This window comes from Microtus oregoni, unplaced genomic scaffold (assembly GCF_018167655.1).
Source record: "Microtus oregoni isolate MIOR12 unplaced genomic scaffold, Mior012 000001F_ref0000356, whole genome shotgun sequence".
NCBI lineage: Eukaryota > Metazoa > Chordata > Mammalia > Rodentia > Cricetidae > Microtus > Microtus oregoni.
The window spans coordinates 17,757,709-17,778,426 of NW_024543060.1; the positions used below are offsets into that span (position 1 = coordinate 17,757,709).

The 20,718-nt window shown below is 41.5% G+C and overlaps 1 protein-coding gene across 2 annotated transcripts in view; it reads left to right on the forward strand.

Annotated features, from left to right (window-relative positions):
• The window catches only part of Vwa8 (von Willebrand factor A domain containing 8), a 322,040-nt gene that overhangs the window by 72,991 nt on the left and 228,331 nt on the right, over positions 1 to 20,718 (forward strand). For both annotated transcript variants that reach the window (XM_041665254.1, XM_041665244.1), the window contains exons 10-12: positions 7,791 to 7,922; positions 11,082 to 11,216; positions 11,304 to 11,381. In XM_041665254.1, the coding sequence (XP_041521188.1) occupies positions 7,791 to 7,922; positions 11,082 to 11,216; positions 11,304 to 11,381 (345 nt within the window). The remainder of the gene's footprint in view (positions 1 to 7,790; positions 7,923 to 11,081; positions 11,217 to 11,303; positions 11,382 to 20,718) is intronic.

Consider the following 20,718-nt stretch of genomic DNA (forward strand, 5'->3'; position numbering starts at 1 on the left):
CCGGCTAGCTTATGCCCGAAATAATTACACGGACACTGTATTCTTTTAATCACTGCTTGGCCCATTCTCTTCTAGGCTAATTCTCACATATTAATTTAATAATTAAATTATTTTCTAATTAATTTCTAATCATCTGTGTGTAGCACCCCAAGGTGCGCTTACCGGGGAGATTCTAGCCTAGTCCATCCTGGGTCGGAGCTTCATGCCAGGAGCGGGGGCATGGCGTCTCTCTCAGGCGTCTGCTCCCGAGAGGAGAGCTGTTGAGACTCTGACCTCACTTCCTCTTTCTCCCAGCGTTCTGTTCTGATTACTCCTCCCACCTATTCTCTAACCAATAAAATGGGCCAAGGCAGTTCCTTTATTAGCCAATGACCTTCCTCCATCAAGGGGGGGGGGCATCTGAAGGGAGAAGAGAGGAGGAGACTGGCACCGGAATGTCTGGTGAAGTGAAGCAATGTCAGTATTTTGTGATACAGCCGTGGGATATCTCTACTGTGAATTATCTAATTCTGTGAGAACAGAGCTCTTCATTTTTTTCAGAGAAACTCCGGTAATGTGTTTCTAGACTCTAGTTTAAAAACAAATTATGTAAAGTTTTAAATACTTTGTTGTTGTTGTCTTTTTGAAATTGTTGTCTGTGTAGCCTTGGCTGGCCTAGCACTTGGTATTGAGACCAGGCTAGCCTTGAACCTGCCTATAGAGAGCATGGGGCAGCTTCCCCTTCATCTTGACCTTCATGGTAAGGGAAGCGGAGATGTGGTTAGAGGTTCTTATTACTAAGAAATATTCTAACTTTGATAGTAGGTGTTTGAACTACTTAGCTGAGAGAAGGAAAACTGTGACTGTTGCCTTATCGCCAGCGCAAGCTGAGCCACAGGTGTAGCTCATAGTCTGGCTCACCCTGCCCTCCTCTGCACGCATGTGCTAGTATTTGATGCCTTAGCAGTGGGGCGGGTTGCACACAGCTGCAGTTCGCATGTCTGTTTTTGAGAACTCTGACTTATTTGCTACTTTAAATTTCTATCTCCTTTCAAAGTATGCCTTAAGCTAATGTTCATGTCTGAGTGTTATCTCAAATAGTTTTGATAAGAAACATGAAAGTGAACTTGATTTGATTTAGAAAGGGTTGTAATAAAGGAGTGGGCATACTTGTTCTAATAGGACAAACCAAGAATGGTGTATCTTCTCTCATAGATAGCATAGAAATTGATGAGTAGTTGCATTTAAATTTTAATATAATCATTTAATTAGTCCACATTTTAAAGGAAAACCTATTACCCGCTGAAGATGCACTCAGCTAAAATTCAGAAAACTTTCCTTTTTTCTGAAGCAGCTATAGACATGACTGGAGTGACTTCATTCCCCAGATGGTGCCTGTCACGTGACACTCCTGTTCTTAGACTGTCTCTGTAGTCATGGAATCACGTCTAGCTTTAGTTAAGACTGAACACAAGTGCTTCCATTCTCCGCTCCCTGAGCTTTGCGAACGGCATGCCTGGAGGCAGCTCAGTAACAGATGCATCCGCACTTCTTATGGCGTGTCTTGGCACTCAGCCCTACTTAAGTAGGGCTCCATCATGACAGTGGCTAAATTAGAAGGTTCCCTTGGAGATTTAGAAAGGGTGTGCCATTCTCGTTCATTGATAATAGAGTCTGAGCCATGTCTGTCTCTGTAAATTTGCAAAGATCTTGCCCTTAGTGTTTTCATTCAGTTCAACAAGCATTAATTGAGCATTCATTATTTGACAAATAATTGTCTACACAGTGAATTCCACGCATGCTGAAAGAGATGCTCCTTTTGGAGAATTTCTGGTCTGGTTAGGGCAGCAGATGCTCCAGTAAGATTTTAATATAGTGATTTTATAACACTGGTCAGAAGATGAATGGCTCTGGTAAAAGCACTGACTCAGTGACAGAAAGGAATGCAGTAAGCTCATGACAAGTGTCTCAGGTATGACGATAGATGTTAAAGTAGGACTAGCTGGTAAAAACCAGGGTGAGCTGGAGGACTGTTGTGGATTATTATTTAAGTATGTAAAGATGTGTTACTTTGTTTTTGCTGTGGAACATTACTGTAACTGTGTAAAGGGTATGTTACTTTTGTTTGTGCTGTATTTAATTATGTAAAGATGTGTTTGTTGCATTTGTTTCACCTTGCCTGCCTAAGGTGGCACCTGATTGGTCTAATAAACTGAACGGCCAATAGCTAGGCAGAAGAGGGATAGGTGAGGCTGGCAGTCAGAGAGAATAAGCAGGATGAGAAGTCTAGGCTGAGAGAGGAGAAGAGGAGGAGGAGAGAATGAGGGATAAAGAGAGGGAGGCACTTGGGGCCAGCCAGGCAGCCACCAGCCAGCAAACTCAGAATAAAAAATAGAGAAGAAAAAGATTAAAAGGCTAGAGGCAGAAATGTAGATGAAGAGAAACAGGTTAGTTCAGGTTAAAGAAAGAAAAAGAAGCTAGCTAGAGACAAGCATAAGCTGAGGCTGAACATTCATAACTAATAAGAAGTCTCCCTGCCATGATGTGAGAGCTGGCTGGTGGAGGGCTGTGAGCAAAAGTGAGATCGAGAGAAGTGATTGGAGAAATGAGTTGATGGAGGTGCTGTTAGTCAGCGTGGGAAGTAGAGAAGGGAAATGTTTGTGAGGAGAATAGGCAGTTTTTTCAGGGCGTCTTTCTGACCTTGAGGTTTCTAGGTGGTGTGGCCAGCAGCTTTTATGTCGTAGATCTATTTTTTTTTTTTTACAAACATTTCTAGAGCTATTTTGATACTAAAGATAAATTCTTGGGGCCTGCCTGCAGGTGCTGGGTATAAGACAGAGTCTGGCCAGTGAGGCTCTTGGCAGGAGATTCCCAGGCAGTGATGCGGTTTGCCATCTTCGGATACCATGGCTGTCCTCAGCTGTCCTCACTGGGCTCTGGGGGCCTGTCGCCCATGCCAGCAGAGCAATAAAAAAAGATAATGTTTAGGAATCATTACTGTATCAGTGTTAGTTGAAATCATGGGGATGCATCGAATAAGCTCTGGGAACAAGTAGAAAGAGAAGAAAAACCGGATACTGAATCCTGGAAACATCAACATTTAAGGACTAAGGTGAGAAGTCTGGAGTGTTGAGCAGAAAACAGAAGTCAATAGATTGTTGCATTCAGTTGAGAAATTATGGGGCCTTTGCCCAGCTTTGAGGCTGGCAAGAGGTAATGGATTTGGGTTGTTTGCAGTAGAACCGGTGTGATCTGCTGAAGACCTGGATACAGGGCTCAGTCAGGTAATCAAGCTTTTTGGATTGTGGCATTTTATTGATGAAGCCGGGGATGGACAGACTGTAGGAGAAGACCAAGGCCCCGTGGCTGGCCAGGTTTGGTTGAGGTGCATCTTCGATATCCCCATGGAAATGTCAGAGGACTGCGGCAGGCACAGGTCAGCATTTCACAGATTTGAAAGAAAAAAACAGAAGTTAGGAAAATAGATGATTTGTAGAATTATGTAGCTAGATAAGAGGATTATTTTTTAAAATAAGAAAGGAAATAGCAAGTGGTGGTGGCACACACCTTTAATCCCTTGGTTAATTTAATTGACTTGGAGGTTAGAAGCAGGCAAATCTGAGTTCAAGACCAGCCTGGTCTACAGAGTGAGTTTTAGGACAGCCAAGGCTACACTGGGAAAACCTGTCTTGAAAAATTTAAAAAAGACTTAAAAAAAAAAAAGGATACCTAATCAATCAAATTTAAATCAAGTTTAAAAGGATCCTGTTCCATGGTGGTTTATGACCCTATCACTATCTCACAATAACATACATTAGCTTTGTCCTTTTTCAATCTAGGATTAATGAATGTTTTTGATGTCTTTCTCTCATGGCCCCCTCACTAGCTTGTGTTCTTTTGCATGGGTTTGAACACATTAATAATAAACCCAGAGTTAACCAATAATGCAGTGGTGTCAAATTAGGGTAAGGAATCAAAGTCCTTCTTGGTGTCACTTAAGAGCAAGCTGTGAGATTTAAATTCTTCACTTTTTTCTACCTGTGCCTTCCATTGTCTGTCTGTCTGTTGTACACAGAATCTGAATCTGTACCTCCCTGAATGCTATCTTGTGGCCCTGTCCCTGAATGTGTGTGTACCCATGTCTGTCTTTAACAAAGGACTTTGCTCTCTTTTATTAAACAGTACAGAGAGCATCACATTGGGGGAGGAAAGAAGGGTATTTTTTTACAAATCTTTAACAGAGTTTTACAAAGGGTGAAGTCATTGACTCCAGCTGACCCCCATGTGCTCAGATAACAGCCTTACAGATATCTTTGTAAATAGACTGCCCAATATATCCGTGTTGTATTCAATGTTTGTATGGATATTCATTTCATAAGGCCACTTTCAGCCTATTCTGCTCCCAGCAGTGGGTATAACACATACAAACACATGCGCATTACCTTGGGCCAGGGGTATAGAAGAACACATAATTTAAGGTTATAGCTATGCATTGCATAGGTTGTAGAAGTTGATTACATAAGAAATCCAGGGCAAGTAAGGTTGGTTATTCTCTTCAAGTAAGGTAGGTTAAACAGGCAGAGTACACAGTGGGATAGCCGTGTTGAATGATGTCAAGGTGCGTTTCTTAACACTTGACTGTGATGTTCAGCAAAAGTTGTAATCTCTTAGAATTTAGAAGGTATCTTTACCATAATGTATACCATTTTTTTGAGTTGATAACTTTTATTAAATGGTGCTCTCCTGATGTGCCTTAAAGTGATGTTATCAAGAGAATTAAGGAAAACTTTCAGAATAGACTGAGAAGAAAAAGGCGATAAAATAGGGAGAATGAGTTTATGAAGTTGGCAGTTGTTCGTGAAGTGGGAATATAACCACAATCGGTAGACACAAGAGCACCAAGGAGTTGATGAAGATGCAGCAGGGTGCCCTGCTAGCACAGTGTTTGGGGAACTGATGCAAAACATGTCCAGGCTCTGCAGTGATGCAAGGTCAAGAGATGTCTTTATAGGAACAAAGGCCAACGTTTGTGTGGTACATGGGCTGTAAAGCTTGGGTAATGAGAGAAGGCCATTTCTAGAGCATCACTGTGCCTTGCTTTGGAGTGATGTAAGAACTTCCTCCAGAGCAGGAATGATGGAATTATAATTTGAAATGGGGAAGATGTCTAGTAACTTTGCATCACTTAAAGTAGAACTCCTTTTTTATTGAACAAGCAGGTGGATGAGTTTTTTGAGACAGGTTTCTCTGTGTAACATCCCTGACTATCCTGGAACTAACTCTAGTAGACCAGGCTGGCATCGAACTCACAGAGATCTGCCTGCCCCTGCCTCCCGAGTGTTGGGATTAAAGGTGTACACTGCCACCACCCAGTTTATAGATGAGTTTTTAAATTTTAGTTTATTTTAGGTGTATGAGGATTTTGTACCACATGCATGTCTGGGACCTGTAGAAGACAGGAAAGGGGACTGGATCCCATGGACCTGGAGCTAGAGATGTTTGTGAGCTGCCATGTGGGTGCAAGGCACTGAGCTAAAGTCCTCTGCTTGAACAGCCAGTGCTCAGTCATCTCTCCAGCCCTTTAAGCATAGATGATTTTGAGAATGAAAAAATTCCATTTCCATTTCTGTTAACCGACTTTTCTTGGCGACTGACTATATCCCATGTGTAGTTCTAGGATCTGGAGATTATGGAGTAAGTCAAATGATATATGGTATTTTCCCAAAGGGATGTTGTTCTCGTGAGGCCCATGCATCTGACAGCTCTGTTGCCAGAGGAGAGTGCCAGCTGAACCGCCTCCTAGACCTATTAGATGAGCTCCCACTGCTGACTCTTGGAGGAGCAGTGATGATTGGAGTAGCTGCTGACAGGAAAGGAGCTGCACAGCACAGGACCACCTGCTGGGTTAGCAGCGAAGAACATGGTCTTGAGGGTTTCTCTTCCTGCTCCACAGCCTGGAAATAGGAAGAAAGTGGATTACTTAGTGCAGTGGTTCTCAACCTTCCTAATGCTGCAACTCTTTAATACATTCCTCATGTTATGGTAACCCCAACCATAAAATTATTTTCGTTGTTACTTTGTAACTGTAATTTTCTACTGTTGTGAATGGTAATGTAAATATCTGTTTTCTGATGGTCTTAGGTGACCCCTGTGAAAAGGTCCTTTGACCCCCAGTGGTCGAGACCCACAGGTGAGAACTGCTGATTTTAGTATGTCAGGATTGGGTATTAGAGGGTGAATGTGAATGCCTTACAGACAACATCAGTGTGATATATTTTATTACAAACCACAGTGTAGTTAATATCCTAGAGAAAGTGTGTCAGAAAATGCTGTTTCTATTTAAGTGAAATTGAGTTCATGGAAAAATTATGAAGTGTGATGTCAGTCATCCCTTTCTAAGGTATAATGAATTGTGTCTCTCATTCTCCAGAATTACCTTTCAGATTAGCAGTCCTCAGAATGGTAGTTACCTGGCAAGGTGACCTCTCTGCTCTCTGAAGTGTAGTCTAGCCTACTGTTCTTACTCTACTGAAGTATTTCATAGAGTTACCTATAAGGGTATAACCACTACAGCAAATGGTTGAGTACAGTTGTGTTCATTTCTGGAATATGCATGCTCTGACTTAAACCCTTTATCAACATAAAATGTTCTGTAGCTGGGAAAACACATCTTTAATTTCACCTCTTTGTCTTTCTGAAGATTAATAGCTGTTCGATCTGGTCCATTAGCTGTGCCTTGCTCCCCTCTATTGAATCTCCCTGAAACAGTGTCTCTCTCCATGAAATCCATTCTTGTTGCAATATGGAAGCAGTTTTCACCAGACTGTTGTATGCTGTGCAGATTATGTAGAACATTGGGCTTTCATTTTTTTTTATGGTAACACAAATAGATAATTTTTTTCTTAGGTTTCTGGAAAGGAGCGATTGCCTGTGGGATTTAAGTCTCCAGAAAGAAGACTTTAACTGAGATGTTGTATGTTGTGTTTGATCATGATTTTCTTCTGAAAGCTATTTTCTGTGCTTGTAGCACACTTTTCAATATCAGGTGGTTGTTCACTCTTTGCTCTGCTTATCTTTCATTGTAGTGACTGTGTTCTAAAATTAGTGTAAGGTTTTTTCTGTTTCTGTTTTCAAAAGACCACTTTTTCATATTGAACATACTTTAAGCACGGGTTTTAATTAATTTTCAGTTAATATTTTTGTTCTAACTGTCTCTGCTCTGTTATGTGTTTTTATATAGTAGCTGCTCTGAAGGGAGATGACCAGTGTTAGAATGATTGGCTCACATCGATTCTACAAAACTGAGACCTTTACAGTGCAGATGGCACCAGGCCAGCTGCTGTGCAGGACTGAGTTTTGTGCTTTGTTTTAGTCATTTGCATTATCTGTCTACACAGATGGACTGCTGAGTAGTGTCTGAGTTCTCTTTTCCTGAATCTAGGGAACACATTCTCTTCGTTCTGGTTTCAGCAGCCCTTTGATGTAGGCCTGTCTCACTTCAGTCTTTTCTAGAGTTTAACCATACCTTTCTAGCGCATTGTAATGTGTTATCAAGAAATGTGGATTCCAAACTTGTACCAGCTCAGGAACGGAGCACTTCCATTTTCTGTGACTTTAGCCACTATTTTTATATCATAGTTATTGTTTAAGTGGAATGGTATTAGTAGAAAGTAAAATAGTCTCATTAGCTTCAAACCCTTACTTATATAAATGATATGAAATGGTTTCAGTTCTAATTAGATAGAAATTCAGATATTTAACATTGTTTCTGAAATTAAAGGTAAATTACATATCTTTCTGGTAATTTGCAGCGCTTTGAGCTCCAAGGTTCTGGAAACTCTCTGCTTCCTAAGGACATTGTAAGAGTGGAGAGGATGACTGACAGCCACTGCTCCCAAGCTCATGTGACAATCCGAGTGGCCGGAAAAGAGGCGACCATTAAGGTACTTCATCACAGGTTTATTCACCCTGTCTCATTCTGGCCTGAGTTCGGCCTCCTGACCCTTTGGCAAGTCTGTGGCTCTGCCGCACCTCTCTAGATCACCCGTGTGACTACATCTGTACCCAGAACTGTGTGCTCCAAAGTGGAAAAAGTTTGAAAAAATGGGGAAAGCTTTCCTTAACAAACGTGTAGTTTACCTCTGAGAAAATCAAGTGTTGGTTAAGGGAAATGTTTCGTGCTGTGAGTTTTTGGATTCCCTCCAGCAAAGGGAAACCGCTCTTCTCCAGTGGAGTGTCAGAGTCCAGCCTCGCCCCAGGGGAGGCCCCATGCCCAGAAGAAGTTAGTTGGCAGACACAAAACAAACTCTGTGGTGTTTGTTTGTTTGTTTCTTTTGTGGGCTTGTTTCTTTTGTCATTTTTATTTTATTGTTTTTTTTTTCTTGTTGTTGTGAGAGAGAGAGAGAGAGAGAGAGAGAGAGAACATGAAGTTGAGTGGGTAGTGGGTAGGTAGGATCTGGGAGGAGTTAGAGGAGGTGCAAAACATGATAAAATATATATTATATGAGAAACATAATATAATAAAACAAAACATAATGGAGGAAAAAGAAATAGTGCTTTTAAACATTTTCCCAGTAGAGAATCCTGTTTCCAAGTCCCCTTCCCAGCTGCAGGAACCCGTTTGGACAGGAGCTGTGCCGCTGGGCAGTGCTTAGAGAGGGGATGTGTGTGGTCTGCCTTGTCCTTCTACTCTAACCCTGAGCCCAGGGTTCTCGGAACCCCAGGGACCCAGCTTGAACATCCTGAGTGTAAGAACAAATGCCTGCCCTTTGTAACCAAGCACAATTCTGTTATAACAATTTGTTTTAATATGGATATTAATATTTATTCATGTAGCTATACTTATTCATTCTTTATTCGTGTTATGTCTATCTTGAGCCAGGCTGGCTGTAATTAGACTTAGTGTATATTTCTTTTCTCCTTACATATACTCTCCCCTTTAAATCCCCCAGTAGTCCTGGAGGTAAGTTCTGTTATTATTTTATAATAGCTTAAACAGCTGAGCTGTCCAGTGGCTCCGTGCTTCACCCGTGTTAACTGGTCAGGGGGTAGCAGCCTGCTAGGACCTTTAGGCAGGCCCCGGTCCCACTGTACGCCTGACCTGCTTCAGATGGATGTCCTCCCATGATCTGAGCTAGAGGTAGAATAAGGACTGCCTAGTGTGAAGGGTAGAGGGGTCATGCAGGGAGGGAAAGGGAAAACTTCTGAGGGGAGACCCAGGCTAAGTCTGAGAAAACAGCGTAGGAGTGTCCTGTGGCTCGTGAGTATGGTGTTGGAGGGTACTGTGGCAGCTTTAATAAACTTTTTGGAGCTATGAGATACGAGCCAGTTGCCATAATTTGTTTTACTTGGTAATGGCTCTGTAAGTTCATTCATTGCCTGCCATCTCTTCCAGTTCACTTTCTATGTTAGTACCATGATGATCTCCCTTAAATGCAGATCTGATTTGACACTTCCTAACTACTAGCCCTCTGAGTTTGTTTTATACAGTTCAGACAAGCCCACACTCCTTAGCACAGCCTGGGCCCCAGCAGGCCAATAAAGAGAAAGTGATCTCATCCATACTGAGAATCTAAAATCGTCAATCTCATGGTAGCTGAGTAGAATAGTGGTTCCCAGAAGCTGGGACAGTAGGGCAAGAAAGGGCTGGAGAGAGGTTGGTCTGTGCGTACTGAATTCCCACTAGGAATAAGAAGCTCCTGTGTGCAGTTGTGGGTCTATATTGCAAACAGGGCAAAGGAGTTTGATTTTTCTTTTTATCACAAGTAAGTTAAAAGAGAGCCCTGTGGTGGTGTATGCCTTTAACTCCAGCACTTAGAAGAAAAAGTAAAGCGTCGTGAATTTGAGGCCATCATGGGTAATGTAGGGAGACTGACTCTCAAAATCAAAAGCAAACCAAAATAAATGAGAAGTTGCTAAATAGTGGTGGTGCACGCCTTTAATCCCACCACTTGGGAGACAGAGGCAAGTGAATCTCTGAGTTCGAAGTCAGCCTGGTATACAAAATTAAGTTCTAGAACATCCAGGACTGTTATAGCCTGTTAAACCCTGTCTCAAAAAAAATAATCTGGAGGCAGCAGACTTGATCTATATTTATGGGTATGTGCACTACATAATGTTTAAGTCATGTCATCATAGATTTAATATGTGTTTATGTGTATGTTTAAGTCAGATCATCTTGGTAAAGACCCTACAAGTTCATTGCCTTCTGTCCTTCCAGTTAACCTTTTATATTAGTACCAGATGATCTTCTAATGATTACTAGACATATACATAGTATAGAAACATCACATAATAGCCTACTTATTCACATAGTTTTTAAATTTATGTATTAGTTAAAAATAAATTTAGTTTCAAAAACATCCCTAGAGGGGTAGAAGAGATAGCTCAGTAGTTCAGGCACTTACTGCTGTTCAGAGGACAGAGTTCAATTCCCATTACCCATGTCAGGTGACTCACAAGCACCTGTAACTCTCGCTCCAGGGAATTAGATGTTCTCTTCTGGTCTCTCCAGACTCCCACACACATATGGTGTAGAGTCACACAGACACACACACATAAGTGGAAATCAGATCTTAAAATAAATGTCCCTAGAGAAAGAAATAGCCATTCAGGTCCAAAACCTGATGAATCTGGGGAAAAAGAAAAACTAAAAAGCAAAAGCAGGTGAGTGGGAGGAAGGGTTTTCATAGATAGATACTGTCAAGTGGCAAGCTAAGGAGAGTGGCGAAGGTCTGCGGATGCGGCTTTTAGGAAAGAGGAGACTCTAGATAAGGCTCCAGTATGTGATAACTTTGAATTTTGTACTTACAACTGGAGTTTAAGAAAAAAATGTTATGCTCAGTACTGTTTGCTTTTAATGACATGTTAGAAAGAACATGGAAATGACATATTCTGAACCTGTTTGATGGTATGAAATTTAAATTTTAGAGAAATAATTGGTATGGTGATTTGATAAGGATCATTAGGTTGGAAGGGAAAAATAATTAGAGTTGAAAAGAAATCAGCAAGGGTCTCTTAAATGGAAGGTGTGTGCTTCCTATTACTAGTATTTTGAGAAAAACTTGCATATATATAATATATATATTTCACCTCTTTAACAGGTGCCAGCTGGGACTAGAGCGGTCCATCAGCCTGTTGCATCTGACCGTTTCATTCAGACTCCAAGCCACAAGCAGTTGCTGGCTGAAGTGATGCAGTCTCACATGGTGAAGGATATATGTTTAATTGGAGGAAAGGTAAGAATGGCAGCTTCGGTGTAGGCATTTGCTTACCAGCTTTGAGGGTGTGCACTCAGCCCTTCCATGTCGGTGTTTCTGTTGTAGGGTTGTGGCAAAACCATCTTTGCTAAGAACTTTGCTGATATCTTAGGATACAACATAGAACCCATCATGCTCTATCAGGTATGTCGTTGCTTCCTCACACTTGTCCTGGAAACAGGCATGCTCAGCCCATCAGTACCATTTGACCTGTTGAACTTTTATTATAGGTTTATAACTGAAATAACATTCAGTTGTATTTGTTTGCAAGTTTTGATAGTGCATTTTTGAGCATCTGATGTGCACACCAAACCAGGATCTGTTTTTCAATAGAGATTCATTTAATGGACATGCACACTCTGCACACCCTGAACACATTTGTTAATAATTTGGAAGTCTAAAAATTGAAAATTCTCTGTTGTTGAATGCTATCTTCTGGACATGACGTGGTGCGGTTGTCTTGGGAGCAGCTGGGATTATCTGCAGGAGGCCGTCTCAAGTTTGGACCCGTTAACCTTTCCTTGTGGAGAGGAGGGAGGGCTCACACAGCAGTACAAGGGCTGGCCACAAGCAACTTGAGAGCTCCATCCTCCCCCCAGATACACGGGCATTCACAGTTCCTGGACTCGCAGACATTTTCTTTGGTGGCGTAGCTGCCCATAAGTAAGTCTCCATGGTTCTATAGCTAACCCCTCACTCCTGTTCATGTAAGTAGATCCACTTATTATCATAAGCTTGCTCTGTTGTTGGTACCCTGTCTGGGGTGAGTAGACAGTTAGCCACATCTCTGCAGTAAAAGGTAATAGATTATACATTATTATACTAGACATACTACAAAACATTTGCAATGTTGCCCACTTCTGTACTAAGTGCATTCATAATGTCGCGTAAGAAGCGCCACTTTAAAGTCTTTATTCCATGTGTTTATTCTGTATGCATGTGCATGTGTAGAGTTCAGAGGACGACTTCCAGAGTTGGTTCTCGCCTTCCGCCATGTAGGTCCCAGGGATTGGACTCAGGTTGTCTGGGTTGTCGGCAGGTACCGTTACCTGCTGAGTCATCTTCCCAGCCTTGCTGCTGCTGCTGTCCCTCGCCTTATTTAAATAGAAACTCTAATTCTAGTACTCAATAACTCTCATGTTCTATCCTTACCTATGTCCTAATAACCTCTGTTACTTTCTCCCACTGTAAGTGTGCTTATTTTAGATACTTCATATAAATGGAATCAGATGCCTTTTATCTTTTCCTATGTAGTCTACTGAATTTACACTAAAGTCCTGTTCGTTCTCAGAGCACACAGCAGAATCTCCCTCAGCTCACAGATGAAGAGTGTTGCCGTGCACACGCTATTGTTGCGTCTTCCTCTGGTAGTGGAATTTGCATTGTTCTAGTTTCTGGTTGCGAGTACTGCTGTTGCTCTCAATTGGGAAAGAGCCTGAGTCGCTGCTGTCAGTTCTGTCAGGTAATTCATGGAAGCATGACTGCTAGGTCCCAGGAAGGCTGTTTTCTTGCATAGCAGCTGTGCAAGTTCATATCCCACAGCAGCATGTAAGAGCTTTAGTTCTTCCATGTCTTCATCAGTGCCCATTTCACCTTTTGTTTCTGGTTCATAATGGTTCACCTCGTGGGTATGGAATGGCAGTACACCATACTGTGTATGACTGGGGTGTTGAACATTTTATATCCTCTTTGGAGACATGCTTAGTCAAATTCCCTTGCATGTTTTTTTGTCCTTTAATTTTCTTTTAATTTTAAGTTTGCATTCAAAGTAATAGGTTTCAATATAACATTTTTGTCCATAGGTATCCCACTTTGCTTTAAACCAGTGCCTTGCCTGCAGATTTCCTCCATCCCCTCTCTGGCTGTTCCCCTTTTCACCCCCAATAGTCCCTCCTTCTGCTTTCATGGCACGGATATCCAGTAACCTTCTCATTACCACTTTCCTTAAAGTCTCTTCCTGTCTGTCTTGATCTCATTTTTAGTGTCATGCCTCTACACACACACACACACACACACACACACACACACACACACACAGATTTTTAAAATAGGTTCTGTTTATGAAAAATATGGTGTTTATTTTCCTGAATCTGACATGTTGGTTGCCGCTGCCGCTGATGTGAGTGCTGATTTTTGCACCCATGCACATCTTGCCATGCTGGCAGTTGTCATGGTTCGTAGATGTTCCACTTGGGTAGCGCTGTTTAATTGCTTCCCTCCCTTGGCGGCTTGCGGTATTTTCTGGAACCGTCAAAGCTAGACCACAGGAAAGAGGCTTTTAGGTCAGATCTGGCTCAAGTCATCCAAGTCCTGTGTCCTAAGTGTGTGGTTCTTCAGCTACAGGGACCTATCCTTAACACCTGAGACGTAGCCAAGGGCTACATTGATACCAATCATCTGTAAGAAAAAGTGAGACTGAAAATTGCAGGCAAATATAGAACCTGTAATGATTATGTTGAATAATGTAACGCAGACCCAGAAAGACAAATCCCCCATGTTCTCTTATTGATGGTATGTAGCTCAAAATTCTCAGGTGTGCATATACAACATGGAGTAACCACAGGAAAGGATAAAGCAACCATAGGTGGTTGTGGGGGTTGGGCAGGGAATAGCAGGATGTGGGAGATATGAAGTAGGAGATAGGGAAGGAGCTTCAACTGAGGAGGATGACGAGGGACAGATAGCACCGAGGTTGTTTGATAAGGCTTCAAAGAACCAAATTAATTTATATTTACTTAAAACTACATATAATAATATACGTGTTTTTGTATACCTGCATACATATACACATATATAGATTTACATGTATCTGAAAGGAAGAACCATAGACTTAAAACCTCAGCCCCAAACATGAGAAACCTCATATCAGAGGTTTGGCCAAGGTAACCTAAGTGACTCCCAAATAAGTGACTCCTAAAGCAATATAGGTATTTTCTGTTTTTTTCTTTATCTCTCTCTCTCTCATATTCCACTATGGGTGGACCAATTTATATCCCATCATCAGTGAGGAAGGGTTTTTTACCCCCAGCTTTGTCAGCATCTTTTATTACTTGGTTTTCTTGATGACCGCTATTCCTACGAGGGTGACGCAGAATTGCAAAAGTTATGCTTTTCGTTTGTGTGATGGCTAAGAACGTTGAATACTTTTCAAGTACTTGTTGGCTCTGCATTTCATATTTTGAGAACTCTGTTGAATTTATTAGCCTATTTATTGATTAGATGATTTTTTGATGTGAATTTCTTTCTGTTCTTTATGTAGTCTACATACTGACACCCTGCCTGGTGTATGTTGGGAGGGTTCCCTCCGCTACTCCCAATGCTGCCCCGCCATTTCTAGTGCTCATTGTATTTGCTGTGCAGAGGATTTTTAATTTCATGCACTTCCCTTCGTCAGTTCTTAGCATTATTTCCTGTACTATTGGAGTCTTTATTCGGAAAGTTCTTGGCTGTTTGTATTTCTTGAAGGATTTTACCTGTCTTCCCCTGGCAGTTTCAGTATTTCAGGCCTTATATTAAAGTCTTTGACCCACTTTGAATTAATTTTTGTTCAGGGTGAGAGATACCAACCTGACTTTATTCTTCTGCAGGGGAATCTAATTTCCCCAGTATTGTTTGTGAAGGGGCTATCTTTGCTCTGATGTCTGACTTTTTTTTTTTTTAAATCAGAAGTTAGGTGGCTGTCTCCACGTAGGTTTCTGCACTCTACTGACCTGTGTGTCTTTTGAGTGTGCCAGAGCCATGCTGCCTTTGTGGCTGTGTGAGGTCATGTGAGGTCAGGCACCGTGCTGCCTCCCGCACTGTCTTTCTCCTCACGGTTGCATTAGCTGCTTCTGCTTTTTCGTGTTTCCACATGACTTGTAGGATTCTCTTCTCCAGTTCTGTGAAGAATGTCTTTGGGAGTTTGGTGGAATCAGTTTGGTGGAGAGGTTCTCTTCTGATTATATCTGTTTCTTTTTTCAATGCCTCCTATGTTTAAATATTGATTTTTCTCTAATTTTGGAAATTTTCTGCTATAATTGTATTAAACAGATTCTCCATGCTTTAGTTTTAATTTCAGCTCCTTCTGATTGGTAGATTTTCCAGTTTGGAATCTTATTCTTAGAGTTCCTGGACGGTCGTGATCATGCTTGTTGTTACCAGTTCTTTGTTACCGTAGAAATGAAGTATTTCCTCTCCTGTGTCCTTCACTCCTGGTATTCTTTCTTTTGCTTGGCCCAAGTCTCTTGTGAATGCTTTACACTCTAGGGTTTTGTTGTTGTTGTTTTGTTTATATTTTATATAGTTTTTGTACATGTTCATGCGGATGTCTGCATCCATGTTTATTGGTATCTGTGTGCACAAGTACCTGTGTGCAGGTGTGTGCATGTGCATGTGCTGATGGAGGCTGGAGGTCAATGTCAGCTGTCAACCTCAATCTCCCTCACCTTTATAGAGCATCTTTTGCTGAACTAGCTAGTGAGGCTTGCCAGGAAGCCCCATGCTGCCTCTTCTCTCCTCTCTTGCTCTGAGTGGGGTTACAGCTTGCGCCATTGTGCCTGGACTCTTATATGGTTTCTGGGGGCTTGAATTCATCTCCTCAAACTGCGCAGCAAGTGCTTCACCCACTGAGCCTCCTGCCAGCCTTCTGCAGGGGTTTATGTGCTGAATAACTGTCTATCCTAGACTTCCCTGTGGTAGCTTTCCTTTTTGCACTCAGTCTTGCTGGCCACAGTTAGCTCTGCAGTTTGTGGCCGACCGGTTCTCCCATCCTCCTGAGACTCCAGATTATCCCTTCTCTAGCCAGGGAATTGGACATGTTTTACCTGAATTTGTTGCACTGTAGGCACTCTTTATATATTCTGGACATCGAATCCATTCTCAAATCTCCGATTGGCAGGTGTTTTTCTGTGGCTTTTCTTCTCTTCTTGGTGTGTACTTTCATGTACAGCAGTCCTTGTCCTTGTGCAGAAGGCCGGGCATCATTTCCCTTTACTGCTTATGTTTAATAAATCACTGCCAAGTCAAATGATGTGATTTTCCCCCATTTTCTTCTAAGAATTTTACCATTTTAGGTCTTACATTCGAACCTCTAATTTATTTTGAAAATTTCTTATATATGCTCTGATCCCCCTTTAATATTTTCTAGGTAGGTACTGCATTTTCACAGCACCAATGTTTAGAAGGCCTGTGTTTTCCTCACTGAAGTTGCGGCATATTTGTTTAGGATCCATTCATCATAACACAAGGGTTTATTTCCTGGCTCTCTGTTCATAGCCTTGTCTAAGTACCTTGCCATGATCCATTGCCACAGTGTTTGATTACTGCAGTTTCAGAAAGAGTTTTCAGACCTTTAATGCTGTTTGTCTCCTTGATCATTTGATTATTTAGAGTCCCTTGGGATGTCACAGAAGTTTTAGGATGGATTTTCCATTTGTTTCTGAAGATGAGAGTGAGCTGTTGAGAGGGCACAGTTGATCCTGTGGGTTAGCTTGGTTAGTGTTTTTTTTTTTTAAAGATTTATTTATTATGTATACAACATACGCCTTGATGTATGCCCGCATGCCAGAGAAGGGCGCCAGACCTCAGTACAGATGGTTGTGAGCCACCATGTGGTTGCTGGGAATTGAACTCAGGACCTCTGGAAGGGCAGCCAGTGCTCTTAACCTCTGAGCCATCTCTCCAGCCCCATTGGTTAGTGTTTCATCAGGCAGTTGAGCAGATTTCCCTGTATTTCTTTCAATGGCATCTTAGAGTTTCATGTGTTGGAGGAGGCTGCTTGTTCGTTTCCTGGCTGTCTAGCACCGAAATAATCACACAGAAATTATATCATTTAAAACACTGCTTGGCCCATTAGCTCTAGCTTCTTATTGGCTAACTCTTAAATATTAATTTAACCCATTTCTATTAATCTCTGTATTGCCATGTGGCTGTGGCTTACCGGCTAAAGTTCCGTCTGGTTATATGGCTTCTCTGTGACTCTGCCCTTTTTTCTCCCAACATTCAGTTTAGTTTTCCCCGCCTAGTTCTTTTTTGCCCTATCCCGTGCTCAAGACAGTTTCTGTATTAACCAATGGTAATCACAGCATACAGAGGGAAATCCCACATCCATGTATAAATCTTTTATCTCATGACAGTTACTCCTAATGATTTTTAAATTGATTATTTTGGTGGATGTACCTACTGTACATTTTTAACATTTTTTTTTAAAAGAAAGTATGTAGCTGATTTCTTAGAGTAACATTCACTACTTCTTTATTTTTTTAATTTTATGTTTTGTTTTGGTCTTGGAGACAAAGTCTCACCAGCAGGTTTTGGCAGTCCTTAAACGTGCAATGATCCACCTGTCTGACTCCCAAGTGTAATAATTAAAGGCCTGTGCCATTTGCCCAGCTTTTTAAATTTTTGCAATGCTTTCTCCTAACATATTTTTATCCTAATAATTTTGGGTTCTCAGTCTTTGGTTCTAGTAGTGTCAGCAGCGTCCTGCATATAGAAGAGTTTCTATTTTATTCTTTGACTAGATTTGGAAGAGAGTGTGGTACTATTTACTTTCATTTTAAGGCATCGCTTGTGTTTTTTACTTACTCACTTATACTTCATAATTATTTCTTGTTATCAAGTTTTATTCTCTGTGTGTGGGTTGTCTGTGGGTATGTCTGTGCACGACACATGTAACTGGTACTAGAAGAGGCTAGAAGATGACATCAGATCCCCTGGAACTGTGGGGTTATAGACAGTTGTGGAATTCCATAATAGGCGCTGGGAATTAAACCTGGGTCTTCTGGAAGAACAACAAATGCTCTTAACTGCTGAACTATCTCTCCAGCCCCATATGCAATTATTTTTCATACAAAATATATTTATATTAAATGTTTTTGAGCTTGGAAGATGACTCAGCAGATGAAAATGCTAGCCTCACAAACCCAAGGACCTGTGTTCACTCTCTGGAGCCCTCTTGAAAGGTTGGGTGTTGTGAGCCAGCTTGGAGTAAGCCTCACAGTGGCAGAAACCATAGACCCTGTTTCCACAAGGTGGAAGATGAGAACTACTCCCAAGTGTAACTTCTAAATTCCTTAAGTACACCATGGCATATACACGCGCACATGTATACATGCCACATGCATGGTTAATCATAAAACACATCTCAAACATGCCTGTTTTGAAAAGTGACATTTAAAGCAGTTTGACGGTTGATAATAGAATACTTTGTAAGGCCCTCCCGAAGCGAGTGATTGTGTAGACGACTCCTCTCACGTGCCTGAAAGCCCTTTGTCCCTGTCCTCTGCATTGGCCCAGAGTCCCTACTACTTTAGGTAGTTCTCAGTACCGTACTTCAAGGAAGACAGGTAAAATAAGAGATAAAGGTCATTAAAATAACTTAATGTAGAGATTTAAAAGATTTTAATATTTGCTGTAAGTCTATGCTCTTGAGAGATGAAATCTATGAAGACACACATCTATGTTTACAAAGTGAAGAATATGAGGTAAGGGAAGAGCTTTAAATCAGGGTCACTGTGAGAGCCGCTTCAGGATGTGTGTGCTCATCTGGCTCTGGTCATTCACAGCTCATCCTAGGGATAATTTGGGAATGACGCTTTATCATCTCACCACCCTGTCTCCGTCATCCTTCTAATTAATTTATGACAGAAAGATCCTCTACCAAGTGCCAAGGGAAAACTGCAAATTGATAGACTTTGTGATTCATGATTACACATATTAGAACAATTTACCTTCCCAAGTGCCACAAGATAGTCTTAGGAAGAAAAATATTTTCTCTTTTTAAAATTTTATTTTTATTTTTTGAGATTATAATACAATTACATCATTTTCCACTTTCTCCCCATCTAAACCAAACTCTCCCTCCTTGTTCTTTTTCAAATTCATGACCTCTTTTTTTTTTTTTTGCTAATTATTTTACACACAGATATGTATATGTTGACACACATATATTCCTAAGTATAACTTCAGGCTACGGTTACTGGGTATGTTTTCAGGCTGACCATTTGGTATTTGATACCTAATTAGTGTACTAATTAGGAGTATATCCCCAGTGACAGCAACAGAAGCTGTGGTCTAGAGAGGGCCAGGTTGTATGTACCTCATACCTGCAGCCAAACTTGGTAACAAGAATTTCCCAGCAAGATAAACAAGGGGTTATCGAGAGAGGCTGAGACTTGGCAGCATGTTGGCAAGGTTAGAATCCCTGAAGAGAGCCCTGAAGAGGTCATTGGTGAAGGTATATCCCAGCTACAGCTGATACCCCAGCATCGTAGAGATGTTAGTACCATTGGACACCACCATTCACAACCGCAGCCATGGAGTTAAGCTGGCCTGAGCCTACCAACTGTGTGCCTGTGATGCTAGAGCTGGAGAAGTGGAGCTGTTCTGGGCCTTTTGGAGTCCAGGGGGTCCTGAGTGAGTCCCAGATGTCCAGTGCTGAACTTTTTTTTTAAAGAATTAATTCTTTTTGGTTTCATATCATCGTCCAAATTCCACTCATCTCTCTACTTGCTGCTGCCCTCTGCCCTTCTTATCTCCCCCCAAAACAAAATTTAAAAGTCTAGCCTAAAAATAAACAACAAAAGAGTTTCAGTGTGGAAGCTATACTATGGCCCACTGAGTCACACAGTATACCTCTTAGTTAATACATCTTTACTTGTAAGTGTTCTTTACAATGGATCGATACTCTGGCTCAAGGACTCTGACTTCTACTCTGTCAATACTGGGCCCTCACTGGGACTTCTCCTGGATATCCAGGCAAAGCACAGAGCATGAGCAAGCATTAGAGTAAGCCTTGTGTCATGGAGATCCCGTAGCTTTGAATCTGCAGGTCTGGCCTTCACATGCTCAAGCAGTTCACAGAGGAGGTGGATGTTGGGGTGGGTATTTTAAAGACTTCAATTTTTTTTTTTTTGAGAGGCTTTTAGCATCAGAAGAGACTTGGATATTGTGTTGACAAAGTTTTCTGTCCAGCCCAGTCCTGCAGCCATTCAGTCCCAAAGAAACACACAGAGGTCTACATTAGTTATAAACTGGTTGGCCTGTTAGCTCAGGCTTCATATTAAATTAGCCCATTATTCTTGTCTATGTTAGCCATATGGCTTGGTACGTTTTATCAGTGAGGCATTCTCATCTTGCTTCCTCTGTATCTGGGTGATGACAGCAGACTGACTCTTTCCTCTTCCCAGAATCCTCCTGTTCTCCTTGCCCTGCCTCTATTTCCCACGTGGCCGCCCCACCTATACTTCCTGCCTGGCTACTAGCCAATCAGCATTTTATTGCACAAGTTCAAGAAACAAATCTTTCCAGGGTAAAATCATTGTCCCACTGCACCCCCCACACCTTTTTTTTTTCAAAACAAGAACTCTGAATCAAATCTCTCTTATTTAGCTTTTTTCCTGACCATTATTCATACAACTTGTAACCAACACTCTAAACAAAGAAAAACATCCATAATCCTTTTTTTTGAGGGGGGGGGGGGGGAAATGCAGGCTTAGTTTTC